Below are 17,947 nucleotides of genomic sequence, written 5' to 3'. Positions count from 1 at the left end.
ATAACTCCCTGGACAAATTAGTATTTACCTTGCAGCCTGAACAGCACTTAACTGGACCACTGGGTTATCACTTGTGGCATTCTGTAACAGCAAATGTAAATTTAAGAAATTTTAAAAATATCAAATTTAAAATACTTCAAAGTGAGAATTATATTAAATAATAACATACCTGCAATATAGCTTCTAGTGTTACATTTTGCTTAAAAGGAAAAAAAGACAGTTCAGGAAAGAATTTTTTTAATAAAATTGTTTTTATTAAGTCTATTTACTATAGTTATGAATTAATATACATTAATTATCATTGTAAAATTGGGTCTTAGATTACAAATGAGGTTTTCTGCTTATAATAAAAATTATTGTAAAAACACTTTATAACACCAAAGTAACTTACTGCTTTAAAATCAGCATCAACATCTGAATCTTCTAAACTTTCTTCTTGGGGAACATTTCTTTTTTTCAGTAAGTGTTCATCTCTTTTGTTCTGGATAAGGAGAACATGAATTAAATGTGCATACTACAAACCAGTAACAGGCTACCTTCTAGATCTGGTAACAGAATTAACTGGTGACAGTACAGCTTTCACACACACACACACACACACACACACACAATATTAAACACCAGTAGTTCTGACCAACATCATGCTTCCCAGTCTTTTAATAAAGATTCAAATTTGGGGATGCATTATTACTATAAAAGTCTAGCAAACACATTAAATGGTATGATAGCTTTCACCTAATTACTAAAGCAAGAAATCAGCTAGATGGGAAAGAGTTCAAAGCTCAAATGTTAAAGTTTGTATGCTTGTTGGGAATGGGAGGAATGGGAATTCATCAGCATAAATGCCACCTACTTGCCATCACCTCAGATATAAACTCTTGCTATCTGGCTTTTAAAAACAAAAGTTCTCTACTAGCAAATACATTTCTACATTTTATGGGGTTTCAACTGTTTGTAATGGCAGCACCATGTACCATTTCACATATCACTTTGGGTAAATCAATCTTCTTTTAAATTTATTGTTTATCTATGGAATTAAGTAAAAATATATTAGATAAATGACTGAATGATTTCTAGGGTGCCTGGCTGGCTCAGCTGGCTCCTTAAGTGCCTGCTTCAGCTCAGGTCATGATCTCAGGGTCCTGGAATCCAGCGAACCCCACTTAGGGCTCCCTGCTCAGCAGGGAACCTGCTTATCCCTCTCCCTCTGCCCCTCCCCACTGCTCATGCACACACCTGCTTGCTCTCTGTCTCAAATAAATAAAAATCATAAAAAAAAAAAGACTGAATGATTTCTAAAATCCTTTTCAACTCAAAATTTCAGAGCTTATACTATCTAGTCTTCAACACAGTATTTATAGAAGTATTTGATAACAGAAATTATCTGAAGAGGTATTAATATTTATGTTAAAATTCCGATCGAGTAGAAAGTTAACACTGGAAATATATGCGTATCTGCAGTTTACTGGCTTATCTGTATAATATTTTTTGTCCTATGTAGAAGCAAACAAGTTTAAACAAACTGAGGCATATATATATATATATATATGCGCTAATCATTAGATAACCTATCAACTTGCAGTTTTATCACAGCATACTTCTTTAGCAACTACTCAATCAGTTCTACATTATTTTAAATTAATGCATCTTCCAAATATTAAAATCCATGCATTGATATTTTATATTCTCAAGTAGCTCTCCACAAAATACTTATTAATTTATGGTGGAAAAACTTGGCAGACAGCATCTTGAGGAACTGACAAAAGGTTATTATCATGAGTAAAGAACAAATCCACATTATGAGCCTTCTGGTCTCATGTACTGAGAAAACAGTATCATGTCTGTGGTATTCCTACCATAATAACAACAACCACCTGAGGAAAGTGAGACAAACCTAAATCTGCCAATCTACAAGAACTAGTCTGTACTCTTCAAAAATGTAGTCTTGAGAGATAAAGACAGAAGAACTGTCGGACTGAATGAGATTAAGGAAACATGACAAGCACAATGTCTAATCCTAGATTGGATGTTGGATTTATAAAGGACATTAGGAACAACTAGTAAAATATGAGTTAGGTCCATGAATTAGATGGCAGATATTTATCTGCTAATTTGACAAATGGACTGTGGTTACATAGGAAAGTGTATATTTTGATGAAATATGAACTGACAAATTAAGAATAATGGGGCATTATGCCAACAACTTAACGGTTTTAAGTGTGTGTGTGCGCATGCGTGTGTGTGCACGTGTGTGTGTGTTTAAATCAGAGAGAGAGGAGCGAGAATAAGGCAAATACAGAAAAAAGCTAACAAACAAGGAAGCTGGGTACTGGGTAAAGAGTGCACAGTGGTTTTTGTACTAATGTAAATTTGAATTTCAAACTGCAAGTTTGAAATTGTTTTAAAACCTAAAAAAAAATCTATGCATTGTACTTTGTCATTTGTACAAGGGTTAATCTTAAAATTTATTATATCCTAACACTTCTTGGAATTTATTTAAATGTTTCACTAAGCTTTTATCTCATTTTATTCTCTATTTTCCTTTAACCTTTTGAGTCTGAATAATTAAACTTCCAAAGGCCTTTTAGAAATTGTACTCTCTCCATTTCTCCAACTCCACCAGATATTTCAGGCACAATAACAATACATAATAGCATAAATATAACTAAAACCTCCTAAATACACAGATGCCCAATATAGGAATAGCATTTTATCATAATATATGATGCTTGCGGTCTTTCCCACCCCCTACCTCGTAAGGAATCACATTTCTATTCCTAATTTGTTAAGATCTTTTTCTTTTTAGCCACAAACAGGTGCTTAATTTTATTAAACTGTACTTCTTGTGCATCTATTGATATGGACATGTAATTTTCCTCTTTCATTTGTAAATGTGGTAAATTAACTGACTTTTTAATGTTAAACTTAGAACCTTGCAGTGTAAAAGTTAAATGATTATAAGACCTGGGATAAATCTTTCCTGCAAATTTTAAAAAGATATTCACTACTGGACTTAATTTGCTAATATTTGATTTACAATTTTTTTTTTCTTACCTATGTTAATAAGTGAAACTGGCTTGCAAGCACCTTTTCTCATGCTGTCTTGGTCTCATTCTTGAAGTCATGGCTTTGCTAGCCTTCCAAAATGGGTTGGGTATTGTTACCTCCCTACATTCTCTACAATCACTTAATAAGACTGAAATTATCTGTTCTTTGAATGTTTGCTGATAGAACTATCAGCAAGATTACCTTTTCTATCTTAGGTTGGAAGAGGTTAAATGTTTCGCTACTGATATAATTTACTTTAAGATCTCTTCATGTTTTTCATTTCTTCTTGAGTTAAATGGGTAAATCTTTTTTTCCACTAGAAAATTGTTCATTTCAGCTAAGTTTTCAAATCTATTGGCAAAAAAATTGTTTATATTCAAACTGTGGTAGATTGTTTGTAAAAATGGCTATAATTTGCCTTCCCATACCCATGCCTCTGGACAGTTTGGTCCTGTACTAATTCTAGGTGTGGCTGTGTGGCTGGGTTTGGCAATGGGACATTAATCAAATGAACTTGAAAAGTGCTTACACATTTAAGAATGTCCTCTCTTGCTGCTTCTAAAATTCTAAAACCACCACGTGAACAACACTGTGCTAGCCAGCTGGAGGATGAGGCTACATAGAAGACAATCAAGGTCTCATCCAAAAGCCAGAAACTTGTGTGAGACCATCCTTGATCATCTAGTCACCAGCTAACCACCAACTGACCAGAGATGAATGAAGGAGCCCAGCAGAGATCAGCTGAATTGGCCCAGACCAGTAGAACCACTCTGCCAACCCACAGAATTATTAGCTGACTAAAATGTCAACTGTTTTAAGCTACTTGGTTTTGGAGTGGTTTATTATGCAGCAAAAACTAAATGATGTACTAATCTTTTAAAACTTATGCTATAGACACATTAATATGCCTTTTAAATACTATTATTCCTTGTTCTGTATCTCTACTTGCTGTAAATTTCTCTTGTGAAGTACATTTTTAACTGTATTCCACAGGTTCTGACATGTAATATTTTTCCTATTGTTCCTTTCTAGGTAATCCCAATGGCCACTAGAATTTCTGTGATGCTCAACGTATTCAGAAGTACTTTCTTTCTTTCACCATTATGAGATTTTTGTAATTATCTTATTCCTGGACTTCTAATTTAATTGTATGGTGATCAGAAATAGTCTCTACAACACTGTGAAATTAACTGGTATTTGCTTCACACCAGAATTTCCTGAACCTTCTAAGTCCACAGTATAGGCCAAAAGAAATACCTAAGTTTTCTTATTCAAATAGTCAGGTCCAAACAACTTAATAGTCATTGGCAGGGGGTCGTGGGGCTGTGAAGGATGGGGAGCTGTGGGTATATAAATTGAAAGAAAAAATAAATCTCACTTCACTCTTAAAATATGTGATTAAAAGGAATGCAGTGAGATCTAATATTTAAATTGTGAACTACCTCAATACCTAATAGTTCTGTGGTATCTGAAAGATGTCAAATGTTGCTATGAGTCTCTTAAAAATTTAGAATATCCCAAATGTCTCTCTGATTTCATCACGGAGCCCCATGTACCTCAGCACACAGTTTGGAAATTATAGCTTTATACTATCACAAAACTATTTTTCATTGGGTTTTATATATGTTTTTAAACAACACTTGCAAATTAAGTTATTTAACTTTTCTTTCCCCTATTAATTGGTGTGTTTATTAACGACAAGAAATTTCCCACAATGATTATGTCTTTGACAAATTCTGCTTTCTAACTTTGTCAATTTTTGCTTTATATATATTTGGACATATGTTATTAAGCATATACAAGTTTAAAGTTATTGTAGCTTCACAGTAAAATGTTTCTTTTATCAAAAATTAAGTGATAACTCCCAAATTTCAATTGATAGCATCCTAAAATAAGCCAAGAATATCTTAGGGCAGAAAATCATACTTTATCCTTTTTTAAAAAAATTTTTTCAAGGGGCACCTGGGTGGCTCAGTGGGTTAAGCCGCTGCCTTCGGCTCAGGTCATGATCTCAGGGTCCTGGGATTGAGTCCCACATCGGGCTCTCTGCTCAGCGGGGAGCCTGGTTCCCTCTCTCTCTCTCTCTGCCTGCCTCTCTGCCTACTTGTGATCTCTCTCTGTCAAATAAACAACTAAAATCTTGGAAAAATAAAAAATAATGCAAAAATAAAAAATAAATAAATAAAATCTTGGGGGGAAAAAAAAAATTTTTTTCCCCCAAGATTTTATTTATTTGTCAGAGAGAGAGAGCCCATGAGCAAGCACAAGCTGGGGGGGTGGGGTGGGCATAGGAAGAAGCAGTCTCCCCGCTGAGCAAAGAGCCCAATGCAGGACTCAATCCCAGGACCCTGAGATCATGACCTGATCATACCTGACTGAGCCACCCAGACATCCCATTCAAACTTTACTCTTCACAAAACAAAAACTATGTATGAGCTAAGGAAAGATAATCCCTGGGCAGGTTTCTGGTGATCTAATTAATCATAAAAGGAAGTTTCATCAAAACCAGTAACTTAAATAGTCCCTTTACTTAACAACCTAGAGCTTTTTACTCTCCTAGACACTGTACTTCAAAAAATTCAGCATTTATAAAAGGTATCTCTTTCTTTTGTCAAGTGGGAGGAGAGCACAGAAGTTATGGAAACTAACCTAGTTTCAACATCTACTTTATCTACACACACACACACACACAATTAGATCCATTTCTAAAGTTCTTTTAAAAATCTGATATTAATCTATTACCCAACTACGTATTCAATCTCTTTTGACTTTCTGTTTTCTATTAGGGTTGACCCACAGAATTAACACCTTGTAGGTTAAGAAGGCTAACTATGGGTAATTTCTAAGACTCAACCTAATATTTTTTGAGTTAACAAATTCTGTATATTGACCTCTATATAAAGTTCTTTTTCATTTCCAAATTTCTCTTTACCTTGAAAAAGTGGCTGAATATTCTATACCTAAATTTGTGGAATAAGTCAGCAATTACTTCTTAAACATGTTATGGAAAAAAAAGATATTTATTAGCCCCATTTTGAATGTGACATAATTAAATTTGTTTTTATCAAGCAATATACTCATTGTGTTAAGTCTTATCTAGTTTTAGTTCCTGTAAAATTAAAATCTCTTATTTCACAGATGAGTATGGGGACACAGAGAACCAGCCTAAATTAAATTGTATATCTAGAAAATATCAGTTAAGGGGCAGCTGGGTGACTCAGTGGGTTAAGTCTCTGCCTTCGGCTCAGGTCATGATCTCAGGGATTGAGCCCCGCATCGGGTTCTCTGCTCAGCAGGAAGCCTGCTTCCCTGCCTACTTGTGATCTCTCTCTCTCATTCTGTGTCAAATAAATAAAATCTTAAAAAAAAAATATCGGTTAAGATTTAAACCCTTGTTGTGGCTACAGAGCTCTTTCTTAAATATATTCTACAACTTACTATTTCTTTTCTTTTCTTTTTTTTTTTTTTAAAGTAGCCCAACTCTGGTTGCATGTAAATGCTTCTAAATAAGTAGAAAAAGGAGGCACCTGAGTGGCTCAGTTGCTTAAGCGTCTGCCTTCGGCTCAGGTTATGATCTCAGGGTCCTGGGATCAAGCCTGGCTTTAAGTCAAGCTCCCTGTTCAGCAGGGAGTCTTCTTCTCCCTCTCCCTCTCTCTCTGTCCCTTTCCTCTACTCATGCTCTCTCTCTCAAATAAATAAATAAAATAAAATTTAGAAAGTAGAAAAAAATAAAGATATCAAAAAGTTCTTATCAAAAGATAAGACCTTTCCCTCAATATTAACATTTATGAAATGATACTACTGCTGTGTAGATATATGGATATTCAGCCACAAATTTTATATGTTATATTTACATTTTGGCCACTCTCCTCTATATATTATACTTTGATTAAATTTTTTTTTAAAACCTGGGGCGCCTGGGTGGCTCAGTGGGTTAAGCCTCTGCCTTCAGCTCAGGTCATGATCTCAGGGTCCTGGGATCCAGCCCCGCATCAGGCTCTCTGCTCAGCAGGCAGCCTGCTTCCCCATCTCTCTCTGACTGCCTCTCTGCCTACTTGTGATCTCTCTCTCTGTGTCAAATAAATAAATAAAATCTTAAAAAAAAAAACTTTTTTTAAACCAAAACACTACTGATTCACCAATCATGTAAAAATCTGACTACATAACAGAAATTACTTTTCCTGAAGAATCATTTAACTAATCTTATTAAATAGCTGCTTTCTTTTGGATTCTTCTTTACTAATTTAAGGTTTTATACATGATCATTTCAATAGACACAGAAAAAGCATCTGACAAAATATAACATCCATTTGTGATTAAAAACCCTGAACAAAGTAGGTTTAGAGGGAACATACCTCAACATAATAAAGTCCATATATGAAAAACACATAGCTAACATCATCCTTAATAGGAAAAAACTGGGAGGTTTTCCCCCAAGGAAAGGAACAAGACAGGGATGTCCATTCTTACCACTTATATTCAACATAGTACTGCAGTCCCAGCCTCAGCAATCAGACAACAAAAAGAAATAAAAGGTAGTGCACCAGGGTGGCTCAGTACAATTAAGCATCTGACTCTTGATTTTAGCTCAAATCACGATCTCAGAGTTGTGAGATTAAACCCAGCTCCAGGTATGGAGCCTGTTTAATATTCTCTCCCTCTTCCCTTACTCTTCCCCCACTCCCTCTCTTTAAAAAGGACATCCAAATTGGTAAGGAATTAAAACTTTCACTCTTTACAAATGACATAGTACCCTCACAGAAAACCCGACTCTACCAAAAAACTGCTAGAACTAATAAACTCAGTAAAGTTACAGAATACAAAATCAGTATACAGAAATTTGTTACATCTCTACATATCAATAATGAAGCAGCAGAAAGACAAACTAAGAAAACAGTATCATTTACAACTACACCCCAAATAAAAAGATACCCAGGAATAAATCTAATTAAAGAGGTAAAGAACTGTACTCTGAAAACTATAAAACACTGATGAAAGAAACTGAAAATGACACAAAGAAATGGAAACAGATTCCATGCTCAAGGAGTAGAAGAACAAATGCTGTGGAAATGTCTATACTACCCAAAACAATCTATACATTTAATGCAATCCCTTTTAAAATATCAATAGCATTTTTCACACAACTAGAACAAACAATTCTGAAACTTGTATAGAACCACAAAAGGCTCCAAGTAGTCAAAATAATCTTGAAAAAGCAAAGCAAAGCTGGAGGCATCAATATTCTAGACTTCAAGATATATTATAAAACTCTAGTAATTAAAACACTATGGTATGGACACAGAAATAGAATGGAATAGAAGAGAAAATGGAACAGAAGAGAAAACCCAGAAGTAAACTCACAACTAAATGGTCATTAATCTTTGACAAAGCAGAAAAGAATATCCAGTGGGAAAAAGACAGTTTCTTCAACAAATGGCCCTTCGGAAAACTGGAAAGCAACATGCAAAAGAAAGAAAACTGGATAACTTTCTTCACTATCACCATACTGGATAACTTTCTTCACTATCACCATACATAAAAATAAATTCAAAATGGGTTAGAGACTTAAATGTGAGACCTGAAACCACAAACATCCTAGAAGAGAGCACAAGCAGTAAGCTCTGAACATTGGTTATAGCAACCTTTTCCTAGACATGTTTCCTGAGGCAAGGGAAACAAAAGCAAAAATAAATAAACTATTGGTACTACCTCAAAGTAAAAAGCTTTTGCACAGTGAAGAAAATTATCAAGACTAAAAGGCAATCTATGGAATAGGAGAAGATACCTGCTTATGGCATATCTGATATAGGGTATCTAAAGAAAATAATTTAACTAAAAAACGGTAGAAAACATGAACAGACATTCCTCTAAAAGAAGACATACAGATGGCCAACAGACACATGAAAAGATGCCTATCATCACTGATCACCAGGGAAATGCAAATCGAAACTACAATGACACATCGCCTCACACCCATCAGAATGGCTAAAATCAAAAACACAAGAAACAAGTGTTGGTGAGGATGTGAAAGAAAAGGAAAAAAAGGAACCCTCTTACTCTGTTGGTGGGAATTCAAACTAATGCACCCATTCTGGAAAACAGTATGGAGGTTCCTCAAAAAGTTAAAAATGGGCGCCTGGGTGACTCAGTGGGTTAAGTCTCTGCCTTCGGCTCAGGTCATGATCTCGGGGTCCTGGGATAGAGTCCCGCATCGGACTCTCTGCTTGGCAGGGAGCCTGCTTCCTCCTCTCTCTCTCTGCCTACTTGTGATCTCTCTCTCTCTGTCAAATAAATAAATAAATAATCTTAAAAAAAAAAAGTTAAAAATAGAGCTACCCTTATTATATGTTTAAAAAAATAAAAAATTAATTAAAAAAAAAAGAAAAAAATAGAGCTACCCTATGATCTAGCAATCATACTACTGGGTATTTACTCGAAGAATCCAAAAACACTAATTCAAAGGGATTACCTGCACCATTATTTACAATAGCCAAGATATGGAAGCAGTCCAAGTGTCCATGAACTGATACACAGATAAAGAAGATGTGGCTCAGTAGAGTTAAGTGTCTGACCCTTGATTTCAAGTTGGGTCATGATATCAGGGTCGTAAAATCGAGCCCCATGTCTGGCTCCACATACAGTGTGGAGTTTGCTTGGGATTCTTTCTCTTCCTCTGTCCCTTTCCCCACTCATATACTCTCTTGCTTTCTCGCTCTCAAAATAAATAAAGAAAATCTTTTAAAAAGAGAAGCTGGGCTAGGGATTTTTGCATTATTTCTTATAACTGCATTCACATTTATAATTGTCTCAATCAAAATTTCAATTAGTAAAACCTTGATCAATCAAAACTTCAATTAATGAAACCCTGAATTAGTTTTTTCTTAGGTTTTTATTTTAATTTTATTTAATTCTTAATATACAGCATTGTATTACTTTCAGGTGTGCAATAAAGTGATTCAATACTTCCATAAAACACCCACTCATCACAATAGGTGCACTCCTTAATCTCCGTCACCTATTTAATCCAATCCCCCAAATTCTCCCCTCTTGGTAACCATCAGTTTGTTCTCTATAATTAATAAGAGTCTGTTTCTTGATTTATCTCTCTCTCTTTTTTCCCTTTGCACACTTGTTTTATTACTTAAATTGCATATATGAGTGAAATCATATGGTATTTTTCTTTCCCTTATTTTGTTTATTAGCCTAATACTCCTACCTCCATTCATTGCAAATGGGAAGATTTCAATCTTTCCTTTTTTTAAAAAAAGATTTTATTTATGTATTTGACAGAGATCACAGGTAGGCAGAGAGGGGTGGGGGAAGCAGGCTCCCTGTTGAGCAGAGAACCTGATATGGAACTTGATTCCAGGATCCTTGGATCATGACCTGAGCCAAAAGCAGAGGCTTTAACCTACTGAGCCACCCAGATGCCCCAGATCTCAATCTTTTTTTTTTTTTTTAAGATTTTATTTATTTATTTGACAGACAGAGATCATAAGTAGGCAGAGAGGCAGGCAGAGAGAGGAAGGGAAGCAGACTCCCCGCCGAGCAGAGAGCCCTATGCAGGGCCTGATTTCAATCTTCCTTATGGCTGAATAATATTCCACTGTATATATAAATCATATCTCTTAAAAAAAAAGATTTTATTTATTTATTTAAAAGAGAGAGAGAGAGAGCGCATGCAAGTACACGTGAGCTTAATCCGGGAAAGGGGCAGAATCAAGTCCCTGCTGATCAGAGAGCTTGATTCAGGGTTCAATCCCAGGACCCTGGGATCATGACCTGACCTGAAGGCTGATGCTTTGAACTGAGCCACCCTGGTACCCCTAGTCCAGATTCTCTTAATTAACATTTTGCCAAACCGTAGTATAATATCACAATGAAGACACTGACATTGATATAACCCACTGATCTTATTCATATTTCCTGTCTTATTTACATTCACTGTATGAAAATTTATGTCTATTAATTCTATACAATTTTATCACATGCACAAATTCATGTATCCACCATTATACTCAAAATAAAGAATAGTTCCAAAAACTGAAGATGCCCTTCTGTTGCCCCTTTTTAAGCAAACAACCTCCCTGTTGTCTCCTCCCTGTCCCTGAATCTAACCCTTGCAACCACTAATCAGTCCTTCATTTCTTTTTTAATTTTTTAAAAAATATTTTTATTTATTTATTTGACAGACAGAGATCACAAGTAGGCAGAGAGGTAGGCAGAGAAAGAGGGAGAAGCAGGGTCCCTGATGAGCAGAGAGCCCGATGCAGGGCTCGATCCCAGAACCCCAGGATCATGACCCGAGCCGAAGGCAGAGGCTTTAACCCACTGAGCCACCCAGGCGCCCCCAGTCCTTCATTTAAATTTTATCATTTCAAAAATGTTACATAAATGGAATCACACAGTATATAATCTTTTTGTGATGGGCTTTCTTTTGCCCAGCATAATTCCCAAGAAATTCACATTAAGTTGTTGCTTCTATCAATAGTTGGTTCCTTTTTAGGGGCACCTGGATGGCTCAGTGGGTTAAAGCCTCTGCCTTCGGCTCCGGTCATGATCCCAGGGTCCTGGGATTGAGCTCCGCATCGGGCTCTCTGCTCAGCAGGGAGCCTGCTTCCTCCTCTCTCTCTCTCTCTCTCTCTCTGCCTCTCTGCCTACTTGTGATCTCTGTCTGTCAAATAAATAAATAAAATCTTTAAAAATATATATAGTTAGTTCCTTTTAATTGCTGAGTGGTATTTCATGGCAAAAACCTACTAAAGTTTAACCATCTGGATTGTTTCTAGGTTTTAGCTATTCCAAAATAAAGTTGTTATGAACATTCAAGTACAGATTTTGTATGAACACCAGTTCTCGTATCTTTGAGATAAATGAGTAGGAGTTTAACCGGTAGGCTGTTTATTAGCAACATGTTTTCCAGAGTGACTGTACCATTCCACATTCCCATCAGCAACATATGAGTGATCCAATTTCTCTACATCCTCACTAGCATTTCATGTTAACTGTTTTTTATTTCAGCCATTCTAATAGATGCATAGTAGGTTTTAATCCATATTTCTCTGATGGCTAATAATGTATTAATAATCATAATCACAATAAGTGCTATCTCTATACTTCATTCAATGAAACGTCTCTTCTCATCCTTGCCCATTTTTAAAATCAGGTTTTTTTGTTTGTTTGTTTGTTTTTACTGTTAACCTTTAAGAGTTCATTATAGATACTAGCCCTATATTGGATGTGTGGTTTTCTTCTTTATTTCCAGCTTGTATTTTCATCCTTTCATATGAGCTTTCACAGAATAAATTTTTTTTATTTATTAAGTTCTAACTTTCTTTTTATGGATTATGCTTTTGTGGTCAACTGTATGAACCATTTGCCTGGCTCTGGATCCTGAAATTTTTCCTCCACTTTTTTTCCTAAACGTTTTATAGTTTTATCTTTTACATTTAAGTCTAGAATCCATTTTATGTATTTGTACAGGTGTGAGAATGAGGTTGAGGTTATTTATTTTTGCCTATGAATTTCCAATTGCTCTAGTATCATTTGCTAAAGAAGTTATTCTTCTGCCACTGATTTAGTTTTGCCAAAAGAAACTTGGGTGTATCTGTGTGGGTTTATTTCTGGGTTCTATCTTCTGTTACATTGAGAAATGTGTCCATCCTTTAGCCAATATCATGTAGTATTCATTGCTGTAGCTATCCCATAAGCCTTAATATTGGCTGGAGCAATTGCTGCTGTTTTTATTCTCTGTCAGGACTGTTTTAGGTCTTCTAGAGCCTGTGCCTTTCTATAAACATTTAAAAATAAGCTTGTCTGGGGGCACATGGGTACATCAGATAGTTAAGTGTCTGACTCTTGATTTGGGCTCAGATCATGAGGTTGAGCCACGCTAGTATCGTGGTGAGAATTTCTGTATCCATGTTCATCAGGGATATTATATTGGTCTATAATCCTGTTTGGTGGGGTCTTTGTCTGGTTTTGGGATCAAGGTAATGCTGGCCTCATAAAAAGAGTTTAGAAGTTTTCCTTCCCTTCCCATGTTTTAAAAACAGCTTCAGAAGAGTAGGTATTAGTTCTTTTTTAAAGGTTTGGTAGAATTCCCCTGGGAAGCCATTTGGCCCTGTGCTTTTGCTTGCTGGGATATTTTTGATTAGTGCTTCAATTTCCTTGCTTGTTATGGGTCTGTTCAGGTTTTTTTTATTTCCTCCTGTTTCAGTTTTGGTAGTTTATACATCTCCAGGAATGCTTCCATTTCTTCCAGATTGCCTAATTTAGTGGCTTTGCTCATTATAATATTTTCCTGTAACTATTTCTTCAGTGTTGGTTGTGATCTCTCCTCTTTTATCCATCATTTCATTTATTTGGGTCTTTTCTCTTTTCTTTTTGATAAATCTGGCCAGGGGTTTATTGATCTTACTAATTCTTTCAAAGAATCAGCTCCTACACTCGTTGATCTGTTCTACTGTTTTTTTGGTTTCTGTTTAACTGATTTCTGCTCTAATCTTTATGAGTTCTCTTCTGCTGGGTTCAGACTTTATTTGCTTTTCCTTCTCCAGCTCCTTTAGTTGTAAGGTGAGACTGCGTATTTGAGAACTTTCTTGTTTCTTGAGAAAGGCTTATACTGCTATATACTTCCCTCTTAGGACTTCATTTTCCTGCATCCCATAGGTTTTGAACAGTTGTGTTTTCATGAATTTTTTTAATTGTTCTGTAATTTCCTGGTTGACCCATTCATTCCTTAGTAGGATGCTCTTTAGACTCCATGTATCCACGTATTTGAGCTCTTTCTAAATTTCCTCTTGTGACTGAATTAGTTTCAAAGCATCATGGTCCTAAAATACATACAGATTGATCTCAGTCTTCTGATACCAGCTGAGACCTGATTTGTGACCCAGTATGTGATCTGTTCTCAAGAACATTCCATGTGCACTGAAGAAGAATATGTATTCTGTTGCTTTGGGATGGAATACTCTGAATATATCTGTGAAGTCCATCTGGTCCAGTGTGACATTCAAAGCCCTTATTTCCTTGTTGATCTTCTGCTTAGATGATCTGTCCATCACTATGAGTGGGGTGCTAAACTCCCCTACTATTACTGTATTATTGTCAATGTGTTTCTTTGATTTTTATTATTAACTGGCTTACATAATTGTCTGTTCCTATGTTAGAGACATAAATATTTACAATTGTTAGGTCTTGTTGGATAGACCCTTTATGATACAGTATCCTTCTTCATCTCTTATTATAGTCTGGTTCGAAATCTAACCTGTTGGATATAAAGATTGCCACTACCAGTTTTCCTTTGATATCTATTAGCATGATAAATGTTTTTCCATCCCCTCACTTTATATTTGGATTTGGGTCTAAAATGAGTCTCTGGTAGACAGCATATCAATGGGTCTTGCTTATTCATCCAATCTAAATCCCATGTCTTTTGAGTGAGCCATTTAGCCCATTTACAGAGTAACTACTGAAAGATAAGAATTTAGTGCCATTGTATTACCTGCAAAGTGACTGTTTCTGTAGATTGTCTCTGTTCCATTCTGGTCTATGTTACTTTTGGGCTCTTTCTTTGTTTAAAGGATCCCCTTTAATATTTCCTGTATGGCTGGTTTGGTGATCACAAATTCTTTTAGGTTGTTTGTCCTGGAAGATTTTTATCACTCCTTCTATTTTGAAAGACACACTAGCTGGATAATGTATACTTGGCTGCGTATTTTTTTCATTTAGCACCCTGAATATATAATGCCAGTTCTTTCTGCCTGCCATGTCTCTGCTGCCAACCTAATGTTTCTATCTTTGTAGGTTATAGACCTCTTCTCTGAGCTACTTACAGGATTTTCTCCTTGTTTCTGAAATTTGCAAGTTTCACTATTTTATGTCAGGGTGTTGACCTATTTTTATTGATTTTGAGGGGGGTTCTCTGTGGCTTCTGGACTTGGAAACTTGTTTCCTTCCCCAGATAAGGGAAGTTCTTCACTATAATTTGCTCCAATATACCTCCTGCCCCCCCTCTCTCTTTCCTCTTCTTCTGGGATCTGAATTATTCTAATACTGTTCCCCTTGATGGTATCACTTATCTCTCAAATTCCCACCCCCACCCTGTGATTCAGTAATTGTTTATCTTTTTCTCAGCTTCTTTATTCTCCATCATTTTGTCTTCTATATCAATAATTCTCTCTTTTGCTTCATTTATCTTAGCAGTTAGGCTTCCATTTTGGTTGCATTTCATTAACAGCCTTTCTGATTTCAACTTGGTTAGATTTTAGTTTTTATTTCTCCAAAAAGGGATTCTCTAGTGTTTTCCATGTTTTTTCAAGCCCAGCTAGTATCTTTGTAATTGTTATTCTGAACTCTAATTCTGACATCTTACTTATGTCCGTACTGATTAGGTCTCTGGCAGTCAATACTGCCTCTTCTTCTCTTTTTTGATGTGAATTTTTCCATCTTGTCATTCTGTCCCTCAGAGAAGAATAAATGATGAGAGGAAAAAAAATACTAAAATGGCAAAAATGACCCCAGAAAAAAGGATCTGTACTTAGAAAACTATAGAACACTCATGAAAGAAATTGAGAAATACAATAAAAACACTCTATGCCTGCGGATTGGAAGAATAAATATTGTTAAAATGTCTATGCTAGAGCAATCTACACATTCAAGCAATCCCTATCAAAATACCATCAACTTTTTTCTCAGAGCTGGAACAAATAATCGTAAAATTTGTATGGAACCAGAAAAGACCCCAAAGGAATGTTGAAAAAGAAAACCAAAACTGTGGTGTCATAATTCTGAACTTCAACCTCCATTATAAAGCTGTATTCACCAAAACAGTATGGTACTGGCACAAAACAGACATATAGATCAATGGAACAGAATAGAGAACCCCAAAATGGACCTTCATCCCTATGGTCAACTAAACTTCGACAAAGCAGTAAAGAATATCCAATGGAAAAAGGACAGTCACTTCAATAAATAGTGCTGGGAAAAATTGGACAGCCACATGCAGAAGAATGAAACTGAACCATTTCCTCACACCATACACAAAGATAATCTCAAAATGGATGAAAGACCTAAATGTGAGATAGGAATCCATCAAAATCCTAGAGGACAACACAGGCAGCAACCTCTATGACCTTGGTCATAGCAACTTCTTGCTAGACAGGTCTCCAAAGGCAAGGGAAAAAAGGCAAAAATTAACTACTGGGACTTTTCAAGATAAAATGCCTTTTTTTTTTTTTTTTTTAAATTTATCTATTTGACAGACAGAGATCACAAGTAGGCAGAGAGGTAGACAGAGAGAGAGAGGAGGAAGCAGGCTCCCCACCGAGCAGAGAGCCTTTTGCACAGCAAAGGAAACAGCCAACAAAACCAAAACACAACTGACAGAATGGGAGAAGATATTTGCAAATGACATATCGATAAAGGGCTAGTATCCAAAATCGATAAAGAATTTATCAAACTCAACACTCAAAGAACAAGTAATCCAATCAAGAAATGGGCTGAAGACACGAGCAAACATTTCTCCAAAGAAGACATACAAATGACCAACAGACATGTGAAAAAACGTTCCACACCACTTGGCATCAGGGAAATGCAAATCAAAACCACAGTGAGATACCACCTCACACCAGTCAGAATGGCTAAAATTAACAAGTCAGGAAACGAAAGATGTTGGCAAGGATGTGGATAAAGGGGAACCCTCTTACACTGTTGGTGGGAATGCAAGCTGTTACAGCCATTCTGGAAAACAGTGTGGAGGTTCCTCAAAAAGTTGAAAATAGAGCTACCCTACAACCCAGGAACTGCACTCCTGGGTATTTACCCCAAAGATACAAATGTAGTGATCTGAAGTGGCACATGCACCTGAATGTTTACAGCAGCAATGTCCACAATAGTGAAACTATGGAAAAGGCCCAGATATTACTCAGCCATCAAAAAGAAAAAAGAAATCTTGCCATTTGAAACATGGATGGAATTACAGGGTATTATGCTAAGTGAATTAAGTCAATCAGAGAAAGACAATCATCATATGATCTCACTCATATGTGGAATTTAAAAAACAAAACAGAGAGGCTCAGTTGGTTAAGCCACTACCTTCAGCTCAGGTCATAATCCCAGGGTCCTGGGAGCGAGTTCCGCATCAGGCTCCTTGCTCGGCAGGGAGCCTGCTTTTCTCTCTGCCTCTGCCTGCCACTCTGCCTGCTTATGTGCTCTTTATCTTTCTCTCTCTGACAAATAAATAAATAAATAAATAAAATCTTTAAAAAAAAAAAAACCGAGGATATATGATATCCTTGTCTTTTTTAAAAAAAGAAACAAACAAACAAACAAACAAAACAGAGGATCATAGGGGAGGAGGGGGAAAAAATAAAACAAGATGAAACCAGAGAAGGAGACAAACCATAAGAGACTCTTAATCATAAGAAAGAAACTGGGAGTTGCTGGAGGGTAAAGAGGTGGGGAGATGGGGTAACTGGATGATAGACATTAAGGAGGGCATGTGATGTAATGAGCACTGGGTATTATATAAGACTGATAAATCACAGACCTGTACCTCTAAAACCAATAATACATTATATGTTAATTAACTGAATTTAAAGAAATTAAAATCAATAAATAAAATCTTAAAAAATAGTATTATATTCATAATTTTGATTTCTGCATGTTCACTGTTAACATATATAAGCCACTGACTTTTATATGTTACTCCTGTAATCTATGACCTTGCTGAACTCATTTATTAATTCAAGGAAATTTTCTGTAGTAGATTCCTCAGATTTTTCTATATAGACTATCATGTCATCTAGAAACAGGGGCAGTTTTATTTTTTCCTTTTTAAACTAATGTCTTTTATTTACTTTTCTTGACTTATGGCACTGGCTAGAATTGCCAGAAC

General features: G+C 35.9%; 1 protein-coding gene across 1 annotated transcript in view; it reads right to left on the bottom strand.

Moving 5' to 3' along the window:
- KPNA3 (karyopherin subunit alpha 3) overlaps positions 1–17,947 on the bottom strand; it is a 102,144-nt gene that overhangs the window by 31,465 nt on the left and 52,732 nt on the right. Inside the window, exons 3-5 of the mRNA XM_044249680.1 lie at positions 392–481; positions 170–199; positions 29–81 (exon numbers count right to left, since the gene is read on the bottom strand). Coding sequence (XP_044105615.1) covers positions 29–81; positions 170–199; positions 392–481 — 173 coding nt within the window. The remainder of the gene's footprint in view (positions 1–28; positions 82–169; positions 200–391; positions 482–17,947) is intronic.

Source organism: Neovison vison, chromosome 5 (assembly GCF_020171115.1).
Source record: "Neovison vison isolate M4711 chromosome 5, ASM_NN_V1, whole genome shotgun sequence".
Classification (NCBI taxonomy): Eukaryota; Metazoa; Chordata; class Mammalia; order Carnivora; family Mustelidae; genus Neogale; species Neogale vison.
Note: the sequence above shows the minus strand (reverse complement) of the source record. Positions and strands in the feature narration are given on the sequence as shown.